The sequence below is a fragment of the Carlito syrichta genome, unplaced genomic scaffold (genome assembly GCF_000164805.1).
Source record: "Carlito syrichta isolate Samal-C Ts95f unplaced genomic scaffold, Tarsius_syrichta-2.0.1 Scaffold315400, whole genome shotgun sequence".
Classification (NCBI taxonomy): Eukaryota; Metazoa; Chordata; class Mammalia; order Primates; family Tarsiidae; genus Carlito; species Carlito syrichta.
This window is the reverse complement of record NW_007259496.1, coordinates 245216-261181: the sequence shown is the minus strand read 5'-3', so window position 1 is coordinate 261181 and position 15966 is coordinate 245216. Positions and strand designations below refer to the sequence as shown.

At 49.7% G+C, this 15966-nt stretch overlaps 2 protein-coding genes across 4 annotated transcripts in view; one reads left to right on the top strand and one right to left on the bottom strand.

Moving 5' to 3' along the window:
* Window positions 1-7835, top strand: part of GBX1 (gastrulation brain homeobox 1) — an 18892-nt gene extending 11057 nt beyond the window's left edge. Inside the window, exon 3 of the mRNA XM_021706265.1 lies at window positions 7282-7835. Coding sequence (XP_021561940.1) covers window positions 7282-7835 — 554 coding nt within the window. The remainder of the gene's footprint in view (window positions 1-7281) is intronic.
* Window positions 7836-10879: 3044 nt separating this feature from the next.
* AGAP3 (ArfGAP with GTPase domain, ankyrin repeat and PH domain 3) overlaps window positions 10880-15966 on the bottom strand; it is a 63493-nt gene continuing 58406 nt past the window's right edge. For 2 of the 3 annotated variants that reach the window (XM_021706260.1, XM_021706259.1), the window contains 6 exons: window positions 15179-15316; window positions 13247-13401; window positions 13051-13141; window positions 12679-12901; window positions 11721-11976; window positions 10880-11584 (listed from right to left, as the gene is read on the bottom strand). In XM_021706260.1, the coding sequence (XP_021561935.1) occupies window positions 11378-11584; window positions 11721-11976; window positions 12679-12901; window positions 13051-13141; window positions 13247-13401; window positions 15179-15316 (1070 nt within the window). In that variant the 3' untranslated portion in view covers window positions 10880-11377. The remainder of the gene's footprint in view (window positions 11585-11720; window positions 11977-12678; window positions 12902-13050; window positions 13142-13246; window positions 13402-15178; window positions 15317-15966) is intronic. The other variant, XM_008072693.1, reaches the window with a different exon arrangement.

The following is a 15966-nucleotide window of genomic DNA, read 5'->3' as shown; positions in this document are numbered from 1 at the left end:
CCTCAGCCTTCCAAAGGCGCGGGATTACAGGCTGAGCCACTGAGCCCGGCTGGCCATATTATTTTTAAAGTTAGAAAATACATTTTTAAATAAAAGAAACACTGGTAAGATTAAATCAAAATCACACAAACTAATAAGGACAGAACAAATGAGAGAAACACCTGGTGGGAATTTTGTCTTGGGAATGATGGGAGAAATAGTCTGTTAAAGGACAGGTGAGTGTTGAGTAGGTCTCTACTATGGCAATTTTAAGAATGTTCTCTGCTGGGCGTGGTGGCTCATGCCTGTATTCCCAGCACTCTTGGAGGTGAAGGTGAGAGAATTGCCTGAGTCCAGGGGTTCGAGACCAGCCTGGGCAATTGGTGAGACCTCGTCTCTACAATAAATTAAACAAAAATTAGCCAGGCATGGTGACATGCACCTGTAATTCTGGCTACTTGGAAGACTGAGGCAGAAGGATTGCTGGAGCCCAGCAGGTCAATGCTGGGGTGGCCGTGAGTGTGCCACCGCACTCCAGCTTGGGCGATGGAATGAGACTCCAACTCAAAAAAAAAAAAAGTTCTTTGAGACTGTTAAGGTAAGATATTAATGAGTAGGCTAGAGCTCTATAGTGATGTGTGAAAGAGAAGAGAGCTGGGTGCAATGGCTCCTACCTGTAATCCCAGCACTTTGGGAGGCAGTTGGGAGGATTGCCTGAGTCCAGGGGTTCAAGACCAACCTGGGCCACTTGGCAAGACCTTGTCTCTACAATAAATTTAAAAAAATAAATTAGTTGAGTCTGGTGGCAGGTGCCTGTGGTTCCAGCTACTTGGAAGGTTGAGACGGAAGGATAGCCGAGCAGGTCAAGGCAAGGCTGCAGTGACCATGAGCATGCCACTGCACTCCAGCCTGGGTGACAGAGTGAGACTCTTACTCAAAAACAAAACAAAACAAAAACATACTACAAAAAAAAAAAAAAAAGGAAGAGATGACAGAGTGAGACTCTTACTCAAAAACAAAACAACAAAAACATACTACCAAAAAAAAAAGAGATGAGATCTAAACTTGGATTTGATAAGAGGTTTATTTATCTGACAAGGCATCTGGAAGAAAGAGCTTTTACTTCAAGTGGGAGGGGAGGAGAAAATATTTTACTAGAAAGAGCATTAACTGGAGCTTTAGGGGACCAAGATTCCAGACATAGTGCTCTGTCCCTATCTGTGTGACTTAGAAAAATCATTTAATCTTTCTGAAACTCCATTTTTTTCACCTGAAAATAAGGTTACTAACTTTCCTATTACTACTAATAATAGATCTGCTCTACTTCAGTGAGTTACTTTAAGATAAAACAAGATAATAAATGTGAAAATGTTTTAAAAAGTTAAAGGTCATACAAGGGTGCTCTTGGCAATGGCAGCGTTAGTATGTTATGAAAGGAGATTTGAGCTTGGAATGGTGGAAAATTACCCTGAACTTGTCATGAGGCTGGGAGGGGCTCTGGATGGCAGTGATGTGGAGAAATTCTCCTGTTGATTTGTAGTAAAGAATGCTGAAAGGTCACAGGAAGAGTGGAAAGAGAGAATATGAAAACTAATGTTCTTTACTGTACCTAAAATTATAGGAAGGAGTAGAAGCATAATGGAAGCATGAAATTAATGGGGATGAGTAAAAACAAACTGCAAGTGAACTGGTTGTTATAAATTAAGAAAGTACTGTCTCAGAAAAGAACAGAAATAATTCTATGTAAGGCATGATGATGAAGGGATTTAGACGTGAGAGTGATGGCAGCTGTATCTCCTTTTTGAGGAATGGCTTGTGTTTTCTCCCACCTTTTGGCTCCACCTAAATTGGATGGAACTGTATCTAGATAGATGAGTCTTTGACCTGGGAAATTCTGGAGGAGATTTGTTGTCCTGGGCAGGGCAGAGCAGGAGAGAAATTTCCCTGAGAGTGGTTGAGGGAAGTGTTAGGGTAGTTGTAGTTGTTTTTATTTTATTCCTGTTTTGCAGATGAAAGGTAGTTGTTTTGAAGTAGAAGAAAGAGAAGTTAGAGGTGAGAGACAACTGATTTCCTATAAACTGTAACAGAGCAGGAGCCACAGTGACTGGATGAATGAGAGACAGCACATGAGTTCCTGTAGCTGGGAGTCCAAAGTTGTCCTCTACTTCCTCGGTGGGCTTTCATCACCCTTGGTGATTTCAAGTGCAGACCGCCCCTTCTAGATCTGAGTCAGGTGCTACGCATTCCTTCTGCTGAAGGATACCAGCCATGGGTCTTTGGCCCTTGGTTTCTTCGCCAACCTGACCTGACCCCCTCCTAAGATGGGGCTTCGCTGTGACTGGAGCTGCTTTCCCTCCTCCCCGTAGAAGGAAGGCCCCTGCAGGTGCATCTCCTGGAGCTTGAGTGCTGCTCTCTCTAGGGGGGTTAATGCCCCTGGTATGAACTCTACAAGTAATCATCGTTCAAACTTTGTGATTTCTGGTTCTCAGAATAATAGCATCCATCAGGAGAATTCACTTGAACTCTGCGTGTTTCCTAATAGTCAGTCTGTCCTGCCATAATTCACCCTGGCCAGAGACTAAACTTTTTTCATAGCCTCTAGACTTACCCATAGAGAACAAGCTGGATACTCAATATATTCTTATTACCAATAGTATCATTCTCATGCACAAAGGACAGACCCTTTCTGTCTGTTTGGCCTACCTACCTAGCATAGTCATTTCTAATTTTAAAATTTTAATTTTGCTGAACATATTCTCATCAAAGTCATTCTTTTCCATGTAAAAATTTTATGAAGTCTTGATCCATTTTTTTTGTTTGTACCAACCAATTATGTAGTGTCTGCCACTGAAAATTTACTTTTATGGGCATCATATTTACCAAGTCAAATTATTCTAAATCAAATGTTGCAAATAGAAATTTTATCAAAAAGATGTGCTCCTTTCAATTTTTAGTCAATAATAAGTTTTATGTGCAATTTTTATTTTATTGTGCTTGACTATTTTTACCATTAATATTAATTATAAATTGGATGAAAGGAAATAGTTTACATTTATTTCTTCACTAATTCATGAGAAATATTAAGCTGTTTGGGGATTGCTGCATTGTAAAGGATCGCACTACTGTTCTCATTACGTTCCTCTGCCCACGTCTGTCACATCAACTATTGCCTTCTGCAGTGCTCCTCTTGGTACAGCTGAGAGCTAATGTTAGGCTTTGCTCCAAATGCATCCATCGTCCTGAAGTGGGGGGATATAGGTGTGGTGCTTTGTAAAATGCACCTTTTGCCTTCTTTTTCCCAGATTTCCCCCCATTTTCTTTTCTCTTCTCTAGACTTCTCAGCCTTTTCTTTTTCTCTGACCCCTCATTTAATTTTTCTGCCGTTTCTCTACTCCACCTTGCTCTCTTCTCCCAATCCTCTTTCTGCCTGCTTTGGCCTTTCCTTCTCTTTCTCCCTTGTTGGTCTCACTCATTGTCCCAGACGCTCTCCTCTGAGACCTGTGGCCATACTTTCCCCTCCCGGTTGCTTTCTTCTGTTGTCCCACCTTCATTTCATCCCAAGAATTGCTTAGCAGAGTCCTCAATGTCATGCTTATAAAGGCTCAGACACTCTTGCCCCTGCTGCTCAGCATCCCACTGGGATCAAGTAACTGAGAGAGGTTGAGATCCTGTGCTCCTTGTATGGCTTTAAAAGTGGCACTGAGGGTGGCCAGCTCATGAGGGCTTGATTTTTATGGATCTGTCTGAAGACAGAGGGATGGATGATATGATCTCAGGAGGGCCCTGCCAGATCGAGGAACCTGGGAGCCCCATCTCAGTCTTCATCAATGTAGATTTATTGGACACCCCCTGGGTGCTTGGAGCTGTACTAAATGATTTCATCCTTCAAATTCTGAAATCCAGTTTCTGCCTTTTCAGCAGTGTTTACAATATTGTAATATTGGATTGAATTTTTATATAAGCTTTTGTTATTCCTGCCATTATTTACTACAAACTATATTTTAAAAATTAAGGTTAAAGGATTTAGTAATGGTATTGGGATTGTCCTTAATTTCTTTTGGCCTCCTGTAGATTTCTAAGATTCTTCAAATTTCCTTGCATGTGGGTTCCCCTCCAGCTGATATGAAATTCAAGAACATTCTGAGAAGTGGGTAGGATGGGGAAGATGTCTTGTGGGCTGTGGTGTGATTGTGGGGAATATGGGCAAAGGAAGGGGCAGGGATGGCAAGGACGAGTACGTGTATGCGTGTAAGTGCTTGGAAATAGTTTCTTTTACTTAGTCAACAGATAAGTATTGAGTACCTACTCTGTGCAGGTGATTTTTAAGATGCTGAAGATAAAGCAATGAATAAAAAGTATTTAAAATGGCCACCTTCCAATAGCTTATTGGAATAGCTTATATTCCAATAGGAAGAGACAGCTAATAATTTTTTTTTGAGTTGGGGTCTCACTCTGTCAACCAGGCTGGAGTGCAGTGGCACGCTCCCGGCCACCGCAACCTTGCCCTCCTGGGCTCAGGTGATCCTTCTGCCTCAACCTGCCAAGTAGCTGGAACTACAGGCATGTGCCACCATGCCCAGCTAATCTATTGATTTATTGTAGAGATGAGGTCTCGCCAAGTTGTCTAGGCTGGTCTTGAACCCATGGGCTCAGGCAGTCCTCTCATCTCAGCCTCCCAAAGTGCTGGGATTATAGGCATGAACCACCACGCCTGGCCTGACAACTAATAAATTAAATGAATAAAACAGTAACAAACCAGAGAAGGGAGATAAGAGAGTAATGAGGAGGTTTAATTTAATTTAATTTTTACATATTTATTTATTTTTTAGTGCAGTGGCACACTCACAGCCACCGCAGCCTCGACCTGCTATGTTCAAGCAATCCTTCTGCCCCAGCCTTCCAAGTAACTGGAACTGCAGGCACACACCACCACACCCAGCTAATTTTTTGATTTCTTGTAGAGATGAGGTCTCACCAAGTTGCTGATTTCGAACCCCTGGACTCAGGCAATCCTCTCGCCTCACCCTCCCAAAGTGCTGGGATTACAGGCTTGAGCCACTGCACCCAACCGGATGTGAATCTTACAGAAAACAAAATGGGTTTGTCTAGGAATGAGATAAGGGACAAGTCATGGAATGATAAGAGGGAGTATTATGAGGAGCGCACCGTCTATAGATGGTGTAGCGTGCTTAACAAGACAGGACTTGACGCTGGACGCCAGTGAGGCTTGGGCAAACTGTTAAAGAGACAACAAAGACTGTTTGCTGGTAAAAAGCAACGAGCAGGAGTAGCATGGAAAGACTGGGTGGGCCGAAAGTGGGGTGTGCAACATGGGCTTTGAGAAGGTTAGATGAAGAGGGAAGCACTCCAGGAAGAAGAGTGGAAGAATGAAAACACCCTTGAGATATAACGAAGCTGATTGGGATGATGGTGGGTGATGTTGGACAGGGGTTGAGAATTCTGGCCACCAAGGAAAATGTCACTGTGGTTCTTGTGAAGCAGGGGCAGACCATCATGAGGGGAAAGGAACACCTGGAGGCTGGGGGAAGAAGGGCAGGAAATCCTGACTGCCGGGAGGTGTATTAATGGACACCACCCCTCACTTTCTCTCATAAAGTATTTCACTGGGTCCTGAATTTAGTTTCCTTTGAGTTGTATTCTCAACCCCCAAGTGTGCTCATGGTGTACATCTGATATGTGGTAGATATAGATAGGTACGCTTGCACAGATATTTATGAAGGACTCCTTCCTTTGCACAGTGAACTCTCTTGGGATGGAGCTGACTATTCAGTTTACAGATTATCCATCTTCTCTTGTTCTCTTTCCTGTTGGTTGGTTGTCTTTTGACATTTTACTTTTTCACTGCTTTTTTTTTTGATCCTTTGGGCAGAAAACAGGGGTTTGTAAAACCTAAACACTGAAAACATCTGTAATGCATTATTGAAAGCTCTGATAAAAATATCAGTGGATAAGAAGATTAAAACCAATGGTTAAATTAAATTTTAGAATTATGTGTGGGTTAAAATGTTTATATGCCTGTGAGTGTAGTCATTAATCTACAGAGTCATCATTTCTCTTTCACCGTTTTCTTTTGTTTTTCCTTGGGTCACTTTTACTTCTTCCTCTTCCTGCTCTCATATGCCCTCCTTCCCTCCCAGCTGACATCAAGCTCAGGGTCCTCAGGATTCTGAACTTGTGCAGGAAACAGCTGTTTGTGCTGCTCAGGCACCCTTGTCTGGGAAAGAAGGTAGATGGGAAAGGGATGATGTCATTTTTAAATTAAGGCTAAGAGCTGGGTGCAGTGGCTCACACCACTTTGGGAGGCTGAGGCAGGAGGATTGCTTGAGCCCAAGAGTTTGAAATCAGCCTGGGCAAAATAGTAAGACCCTGTCTCTTATTTAAAGAAAAAAAAAAGTAAGGGTAAAGTGAAAAGGAGTCAAGAGGCCCAGGTAACTGGGAGAGAAATCTGGTCATATACAAGGTGCCACGTTGGCTGGGAGCCTCCATTTTGGGCTGGGCGGTCTAGTTAAGGACAATTGGGTGGGGGGCTGGTGAGGAAAACTCTGAGACTCCCAGGTCCTTTGATAATGTTTGTTGGACCCAGATTTGGGCCAGGGAGTGGCTGATAACCTGAAGTTTCCATCTGGAAAGGAGATTCTGTGAGTCTAGATCGAGTGAAGAGGGTAAGGAGAAGACAGAATGAAGGTCCCGAGACAGCTCTTACGAGCTGGGCCAGATGAGGATTCCTAGGAGAGCACCAAAGCCTGACATCCTTCCTCTCCCCATCTATCCTGTGAAAGCCAGTTCTCCCACATTGCCTCACTCCTCCCCATGCTTGCTCTGAAAGGATCCTAAGCTAGGTCCCACACTGCCGCACTCTGGGACCTGAGGCTGGGAGGTCTGGCTTTGGAAGGGGGGTGTAGGGTGTACGAATGAGATACTGGGCCCTTATTCTCAGGGATTGGAGAAAGCCGGGGAGGTGGGGGGTAAGGAAAACGAGATGGGGGTGGTGGGAAAGTCAAGGGGTCGTTGTCCACACACTTATTGCCTCCCTGCTTTTCCAGAGTGAAATCTGTGCTGGTTAATACCTTTCTCCCATTTGTCTTCCCTAAACCTCTTCCCCATTTCCCACCCTGGATGTACCATCCTTCTGTCTCTTCTCCCTCCCCTTCTCCTCCTCTCCATTTGTTTTCCTGTTGTTACCCACCCCCCCCACTTCTGGCCACGGTCCCATGTGCCTCCTCCAAACTGTCTTTTCCTTGCCTTCCCCCTCCCCATCCATTGGTTTTTCACTCCCCGCAGCAGAGGGGAAGGTGTACAGCTCAGATGAGGAGAAGCTGGAGACACCAGCAGGAGACCCAGCAGGCAGCGAACAGGAGGAAGAGGGCTCGGGCGCTGACAGCGAGGACGACGGTTTCCTGGACAGTTCTGCAGGGGGCCCAGGGGCTCTTCTGGGACCTAAACCGAAGCTAAAGGGAAACCTGGGGACTGGAGCTGAGGAGGGGGCACCGGTGGCAGCAGGGGCTACAGCTCCTGGGGGGAAAAGCCGACGGCGCCGCACGGCATTTACCAGTGAGCAGCTTTTGGAGTTGGAGAAGGAGTTTCATTGCAAGAAATACCTGAGCTTGACAGAGCGCTCCCAGATCGCCCATGCCCTCAAGCTCAGTGAGGTGCAGGTCAAGATCTGGTTTCAGAATCGACGGGCCAAGTGGAAGCGCATCAAAGCTGGCAATGTGAGCAGCCGTTCTGGGGAGCCCGTAAGAAACCCCAAGATCGTTGTTCCCATACCTGTACATGTCAACAGGTTTGCTGTGCGGAGCCAGCACCAACAAATGGAGCAGGGGGCCCGGCCCTGAATGGGTGCCCAAGGACTTAGGAAGGCAAGGGGTGTCTGCACCTGAGCCTGCTCTGAGACTGAGTTACAGTTCTGTGAACCAGAGGGGCTACAACTGTGATTCTGCTCTGGGAGAGGGGCTAGTTGGCAATTAGCCTAGCCCCGGGTGTGCTCCTCCAGGAACCTGAGACGTGGCCACTTGGCCCCGAGTCTGTTCCAGAGAACTTCAGGACCAGGGGCTTCAGGGTAAAAGGGGCTTGCGGACTGAGGGGGATTCCTGGGGAGGGGTGGGGTTCTCAGATACCTAGGTTCTGAATGTTCCTGGGCAAATGCTCTGGAACAGCTTCTTGTGGGTGGAGGAATCCAGGGCAATACCTAACCAAGCAGATCACAGCTCCTTATTTATTTGTGTAAATTTTGTATATATGGAGCTATCTGTCTCTGTCAGAGAGGGATTGGGGAAGTTGTTTCCTCGGTCCTCAGCCAGTTTATTCCATCCTGCTTTGGAAAAGGCACCATCTTTCCTCTTTACAAAGAAATGAAATGGAATTGTCACTGGCCTCTGTAGGACTTCTTCAGCACTCCCTGTCCCCACCCCACTCCACCCCATCCCAATAAACTACCTCCACTCCTGTGCTTTTCCACTTGAGCCTGCCCACTGCTCATACCTCTACACGTTACTCTCCTAATGTGCCACTTCTGTTCCCTCTACCCATTAAACAGGCAAGCTTCATCTCCGCTCTCTCCTCTGTGGTGGATGACTTGGCAGATCTCAGCATATTCACTCCCTTTTGTATCATGAAGGGAAATAAGGTACCTAGCCCTGGTTTAGCTGGGGTATGTCCGGATCACCTAACCAGGGAGAGACCTCTAAGCCCTGTCAGTGACTGGGGGCTCACTCGTATCACCTGTGAGTTCTTTTTCTATGTGGAAGATACGGCAGCCTAGCCTGTCTCTGCCATCCTTTGGTACTCCAGATGCAAGGGCCTAGAGGAAAAGTTCCATCCCCCGTTTTCTGTGCTTAAGGCATTGCCATTTCTCCTTCTCCCCGTCACACCATCTTTGAAGCTAGGGATACCCCTACCTCTTCTGTTGCAGAACAAGATCAGTTGAGGGGGAGCACTGCAAGATGTAACAGGAATGAATCTGTGGTGGTTCTGGAAGGCTGTGTACTATGGGCAAGGCTACAGACATAGCAGTTAGAGGCTTTGGGGTTGGAAATCTGTTCTATAAGCCAATTAAAGAACAGCATTTGTGGACAAAGTAAACACAGGGAGCAGGGCTCTACAGATTCATCTGCAGACACTGGGTAAAGGGGATTATGACAGAAACCAGTTGCAGTTAGTATCATGGTAACTGGGCTTCCTGGAGAAAAAACAGGACCGTACTGATTTGTGAGAGGGTGAGAGTACAGAACAGAGCCACCAAGAAGAAAAAGAGGCAGGATATGGAAAAGGCAAAGTAACTCAGGTAATTAAGGCATTAAGGTCAGGGAGGGGAGGGAAGCACTGCTCAGTCATACCTAGCCAGTCTCATCAGCTTCTTGGGGAAGAAGTTTCTGGCTATTCCTGACTCCTGTAATGACAAACTTACCAGTGTCTCATCACTCTAACATGTATCGAGCACGTATCCAGACAGCCTTTCCTTGGCAGTTCATGTCTCCCAGCTGGTTTTGGCAACCAAATAGCAAGCAACCTCTGGGGCTGGTCCTGTTTTCGGGCTAAGTTTCAACAGGTCTTAGGGATTAGGCTAAAAATATGTAGCCTAGTCTAGATCAAGGCTAAGTCTCTCAGACTCGGCCTACACAGGGAACCCATGGATTAGATGTTTTCAGGAGATAAACCAGATGGAGGCTGAAGATCACAGGAATTGTCCTTTTGGTGGGGCTGGAGTAAAGGCCCTGTGGTAGAGGGCAGGTGAGCAGCTGGGCAGGAAGGTTGGCGAGGAAAACCAGCCCAAACCAAGGCCCCAATCTGTTGGGTTTTTTCCTCCTTTTTTCTGGCTCTACCTATTAAGCCACCTAAACTATACCAAGCAGTATTCAGCCAGTCCAAGCAGCTTATTTTCCTTAGGGAATCTGGAGGTGATTATTGCTAGGATTCTGAGCCCAGGAACCCAGTCCTACAGATACATATCCATGGCCCTGTCTCTATTTTGCCCTAATCTATGTGTAAGGCTCTTAACCAGCCTTGCAAAAGGGGCTGCGGATGGAGAAAATAAAATCTGGTTTCCTCTCTGAATAGTGTTACTTGGTCATTTACCTATTTGCAGGCAGGTGCCTGGGCACAGAGCATCAGCCCTCTACACCCAACACTGAGTCAATGTATTTTAGAGAACAGGGAGGCAACAGGCTTCTCAGAGAGCCAGGCAGTCTCTCATCCTTTAATAACCAGCAGAGAGAAGGTTTTCTCCCAGTCTTTCTGGAACAGCTAAAGGATCCAGTCAGAAGAAAGAGCAGGGGCTCTGGATTCTGCCCCCATCTTGGCTTGGCAAGATGTTGCTGGGAATTAAGGAGGCCATTGTGGTGTCAGCAAGCCGCCACCTCCCCTTTCCACATAAGCAAAGCCTAGGCACGAGTCCGTCTACACTGTAATGTAGCTGTCTGCTGCCACTTACACCATGGCACCCTCAGGATTCTCTGTATCGACTCTCCCTGTACATCTGGCTATGCAGCTAGTTCCCAGACTCGTGGGAAGGGGGCGGTGCTTATGTCTTCTCTCCAGGTGCACTCTGGCCAATACAGGGCGTGACATGAGGTTGCTAGATAGAATATCGATGACAATAAGGAGACCAGGTAGAAAAGCTTCTTGAAAGTCGAGAAGTGAAGCAGGGAAGGCAGCAACTAGTAGGAAGCAAAGAGCTCCATCTCCTCTTGTCACTGAGCTGCACTGCTGAAAACTCAACTACACCCCTGCCAAGGGAAGGCGGAAAGAAATCGATGCAAGTAGGAAGCGGAGGAAAGACAACCTGGGACCCTGGCAAACTGGAAGGGAAGAAAATCTTAAGACACAGACAGCAAAAGATGAGAAGAAAGGGACAAAAAAGAAGAGATGAAAGGCAACGATGTGAAAGGGGAAAACAAGGCCACACACACAGTCTGGTTTATTGGCTCATCATACACACACACCAAATATGTACACAAACATAAATATTCAATGTACAAAGTTTACATGGGACTCACAGATCACACCTTGTCTCTCTCACCCAGCACCCCCAACCTGTGCCCTGTCCTCCTCCATTTTAGGATGAAGGTTTGTGGGGGGCTGGCACCAGGAGGTAGGGATGGAGGAGGGAGAGGTCCTGCTCCCCTCTCCTCACAGGCACCTCCAAAGGGTCCTGTCCCTTTTCAATGGCACCCTAGAGCAGAGGGCTAAATACCTCACCGCCTCTCTCTGCTGCAGGTCAAATCCCCAAACTCTCCTCGGACCCCTTTGACACTCCTCCCTAATTTCCACTCTTCTGTCCTCTCTGCATGTCCCTCCTTCTCCATCTCTGTCTGTTTCCCAGGGAGGAGGGTCCTCAGGCCACGGAGTCCTTTTAGCCCCTCTGCCCTCTTCCTGGGCCTTACAGAAGGCTAGGACTGCGGTGCAGTTCAGCAGAGGGGTTGGTGCCATTGGCAGGCTCTCTGTTGGGGGTAGGTGCTAAGCCACAGCCCTCCCCAGGGCAGCCATGCTGGATCAAGATGTCTGCACACTCCTGGCTGCCGGCCCGGCGAGCATAGGCCAGTGGAGTCAGGCCCCGGGCGTCCCGGCTCCTCACGTCCACCCCATACTGCAGGAGAAAGCACATTTTCACAGTTGGCATGACATGGGGGGAAAGATACCAGCTCTGGGGGAGGAAATGGACAGGTAGCTTTCAAAGGGCTGGGCACAAAGACTGAGGTCAGGGTAGATCAGCCCGGACTCACCCAGATGAGCAGCTGCGTGAAGACGACGTTGGCCATGGCACTGGAGAGATGCAGAGCTGTCCGCCCATCGCCGTCCCCATAGGTCTCGTTCACCTCCTCCTTGGACCCGTGTGCTAGAAGCATCACCAGCAGCCGCAGGTCATCCTCCACCACGGCCCGGAGCAGCTGCTGCCCCAGTGGCACGTCTGAGCTCGGCAGCGGGGCCAGGAAGAGCTTCTGCTCATACTTGGCCCGTATCCAGCGCTCCTTCTCCTCTCTGCAACCACAGGTCCGTCGAGGCATAAGCCGAGGAATGACATGGAAGCAGCGGGTGGGGCCAGGAAGGTGGTCGGGAAAGGAAACAAGCATGGGGCAGGGTGGGGGGGTAAGGGAGGAACAGAGAATGTAAGGCAGAGCAGACAGAAGCCTTAAACCCAGGGCGTATATACTCAGGGGGCAGTGGGCAATGCAAAGGGGGTGCAAGAAGCTGAAAGGGACACTGAAGGGAGGCCCCTTGGGGGCAGTAGAGATGTGGGGGCTGAGAGGGCAGGAAGATTCTAGGCAGGCCAGTGTTGCAGCTTATCTGGCCGTCTGAACTCCCTCCGATCCGCAGTGCTGGAACAAAGCGGGGGGGGGGGCCTGCGCTGGGGGGCCATGCACTATCCTATCTACCGTTCATTCTCCCCATCTCAGAGCTCAGGCTGGGGCGCTCGGCCCCACACTGCGATAGGGGCCCTGCGCATGCGCCTCCTGCTGGCCCCCTGACCTGCTGATAACGGCTCAGAAAGGACCCGTTGTTGAGAGGCGCCTGAGTGACAGGCACCAGAGGGGGAGGGGCACCCCCGGGGCCAACTGCCAAGCAGAGCAAGGGCTAGTTTTAACCCTTCTAACACTGTCATAGCCACTCCAATCTTCTCCATACTGGGCGCCCCGAATGTCCCCTCCCTTCCTGGCCAGCTTCAGGGCCCCATTCACTCACCTGCAGGCTTCAGGTCCTGGCTTTGCGTAGCCATCCAGGGCCCCCTCCCAGACACTGTTGGCAAGGGCATTGCCCATCGCAGTCATAACAGCCAGCAGCTCAGGTGGCCAGTCGTCGAGGTCGAGGGAACGGACCCGGGATAGGTGCGCCCCCAGATGTCGGTGGATGCCTGAGCACTCAATGCACATCAGGGCGCCCAGATTCAGGCTGGCCCAGTCTGGATCTAGGCGAGGAGAGCAAGTGTTACAGCAGGCGAGTGACTGGAGAGTGGGACATCTAGAAAAGTCCTCCCTGCCCTCCTCCCCCCCTTGATGCTTGCAAAGCTTTCTCGAAGCTGTCCCCAGCTCCTAGCCCTCCTGCCTCGGCACTCACTGGGTGCATCGCAGTCAATACAGAAGCTGTTGCCACGGACGGTGCGGACAGCCTGCACAGCCAGAGCTGCATTCTGGTTCCCCAGTCGAGTCTGCCACATGGCGGAAGAAACAAGGGTTGGCCGGTCAGTCATGAGGCCCCTTTCGGTCCCACCCCAGCCAGGTGCTCTGTGCAGGCCCAGCCACCCTGTGCCAACCTTGTCCTTGGCGCTGCGGCAGCCCTGCAGGCTGGCGAGGATCTGGGCCTGCACGCTCTGTACCCACAGCTCCCGCTCCTCTGCCGTCGAGGCCTCGAAGTGCCACGTCTGCCCAGTGAGGGACACCACCACAAACTCAAATGATTCCTCTGCGTCTGTGTATGGGGGTCGTTTATGTCATCAGACTGCTGGTCGGCACGCATGCACGGGCCATGCCATCGCCACAACTCCACTCACAACCTTGATTTGCTGGCACTCATGCTCCTCCCCCAGATCTTCCCGCCCTACCTCAAGGGCCACCCTCTCCAGGACAACTTGGAAGGGGGAGGCAGAGTAAACTTGCAAGACCAGTTTGAGTCCTCAACCCATGGCTCCTAACCACTTGTGGAGCCTGGGTGAAAACAGATGGGGATGCAAGGTCTTGGTATCCCTGGCACTGTCAGGAATGGATCTGAAACCAGAGAGGGGTGCTTCCTGGAGAAAGAAGAGCAGAGTATCTGGAGAGGAATGTGACGGGGTGCTAGGAGGCAAATGCTGGGAGAGTGGGGGAAGGCGGGTGTGGGCACCATCCGTACATGTCAGCTGCAGCCGCCTCATTTTGCAGCTCATTAAACCCAATATTCCTGACGGCGTCAGCGTGGGGCTCCTGGGAGCTGGGCCCCTCCCCCACTACCCTGGCATAGACAAGGAAGGGCAAGTGGATGGGGGTGAGGAGGAGAGGTTTTCTCCAGGAACTGCGGTACGTGAGCAAATAAGGACCCCAGGGCATCTAGTGACAAGCACTGAGGGCTGGACTGTAACCCCAAGCAACGTGGTAAGGCTCTTCCAAGATCTGCTCCTCCAGGCCCCTGGAAGAGAGCCTTGTGAATCTCATTCCCAACGGTCACTGTGCCATGGGTGAACAATTTCTAACAAGCAGTGTGACTGTGTCTCGGGGGCTGGAGAGAGGACAGGTACCTGTGGGAGGCCTCAGGGTGAGCCACACATTCTGCCAAGGCCACCCCTGCTTGTAAGTCCTCGCTGCATCTCAGCCCCAGGCAGCCTCACCGCAGTAACACCAACATCCCCTGGAATTCCTCCGCTGCTGGGTTCCTGCTCTCAGGGACCTTAGCAGACTGCTTTTCCACACCTCATCTTTCCCCAGACACTGCCGCTGTGCCTCACCTTGCTTTCAACCACAGCTTGGAGCTACATGACTGCCATAATCATCTGTAGGTTCAGTTCCCTAGACCACAGTGGACACCCTATGCCATGAGAGCTAAGCATCACTGTGTCACACGTTGGCTGGAGAAGGTGATCTCTGCTCACCTGACCCATGCTCCAACCTTAACGATTAGAGTAGAACTGAGAAATCATGAGTCTATGGAAGTTAAACTTATTTGGGAACAAAGAGACTCCACTCACTGAGAAGAGGGTGATTCTGAAGATACTGGGGGGAAAATCAGAGAAGCAGCACTATAATAAAAGATTATGAGAGAGGTCCTGTGGAAGAATGTGTAAGAAGCTGGAATCCTTAGCCTGAGGAATGCTAAGGAGACTTCGCCAGTCTATACACACGTATTAAGCACCTATTAGGTACCTAGCACTCGTTGGACGCAATGGATGACACAAGAGACACAGAAAACACAGGTCCTGCCCGCATGTCTTGGAAAAGCTACTGCAGTAGTAGCCTGCTGTCTTTTACCTTCTTTAAGAATAAAAGAAGTAAGCTTACATGGCAACAGAAAGGGTTTGGTTAGCAGAAGAAAGAAGTTGTCTAAGATCTGGGGGCCTAGATTACCAAAAGGAGTTGTGGAACTACTTTTAATGGAAATTATTACTAGAAAGTGCTTAATCCATTTACTACAGAAAAAAGGATGCTACTTTTAGGGTACTCTCCCCAAGTCCCACTGCCCACCTCCTATGCCCGGCTTCCCTCTGGGTCCCCCTAACCTTCAGCAGCACTGCTGGGGCCGTCTGGTCGGGGGGTCCCGGTGCTCTTTTTCCGCCGGTGCTTCTTCCGGTTGGAGTGGGGAGATGGGGGAGGCTCCAGCTTGGGGCTGGAACTGAGCACCTCAGCTGGGCCACTGGCTGGTGGGGGGAGAGGTGGAGAAGTGTGGGAAGAGGGGAGGCAGAGGAGGGGAAGGGGACGCAGGGCCCAGGGAGGAGAGGACCCGCCTGCCAGATGTAGGTGGGCCACACACCTGGGGGAGCCAGACAGACACCCTCTCTCCAGGTGAGGGGTCTTCAAAGCTCCCCGACTGTGGAGGAGGAGAAAGTGGAGAGAGGGAGTCGGAAACTTAGGCGGGGCAGAGCCGGGTACAGGCGAAGGGAGGAGATGGCTCTGCAGCCTGGAGGGGTGGAAGGCAGCCCAGGGAACTCACAGGGAGCTGAAGCCCCAGCAGCTCCGCACCAAATTTATCCTCAATCACACTCCCCGCTCCTCACAATTAATAGCAGAATTAGAAACAATCAGGGAGCTGCCTAATTACTGTCAATTAGAGCGCGCTAATCAAGCTCCGTCTCCCACACCCCGCCCGGCGCTCACCACTAAATGTCAAACTTCATTAGAGGCAGACACGCTCCCTCCCTCCCCGCCTTCCTCCTTCCAGACTCAACAGAGGGGCCTCGCCAAGGCCAGCACAGGCCACCGGACCAGTGACCCAAAGAAGGGCCCCGGTTCCCCTTCTCATGGCTTCCGTGCTCACTTCCCCCAGGGGTGGCCTTGCACTCGGATGAGG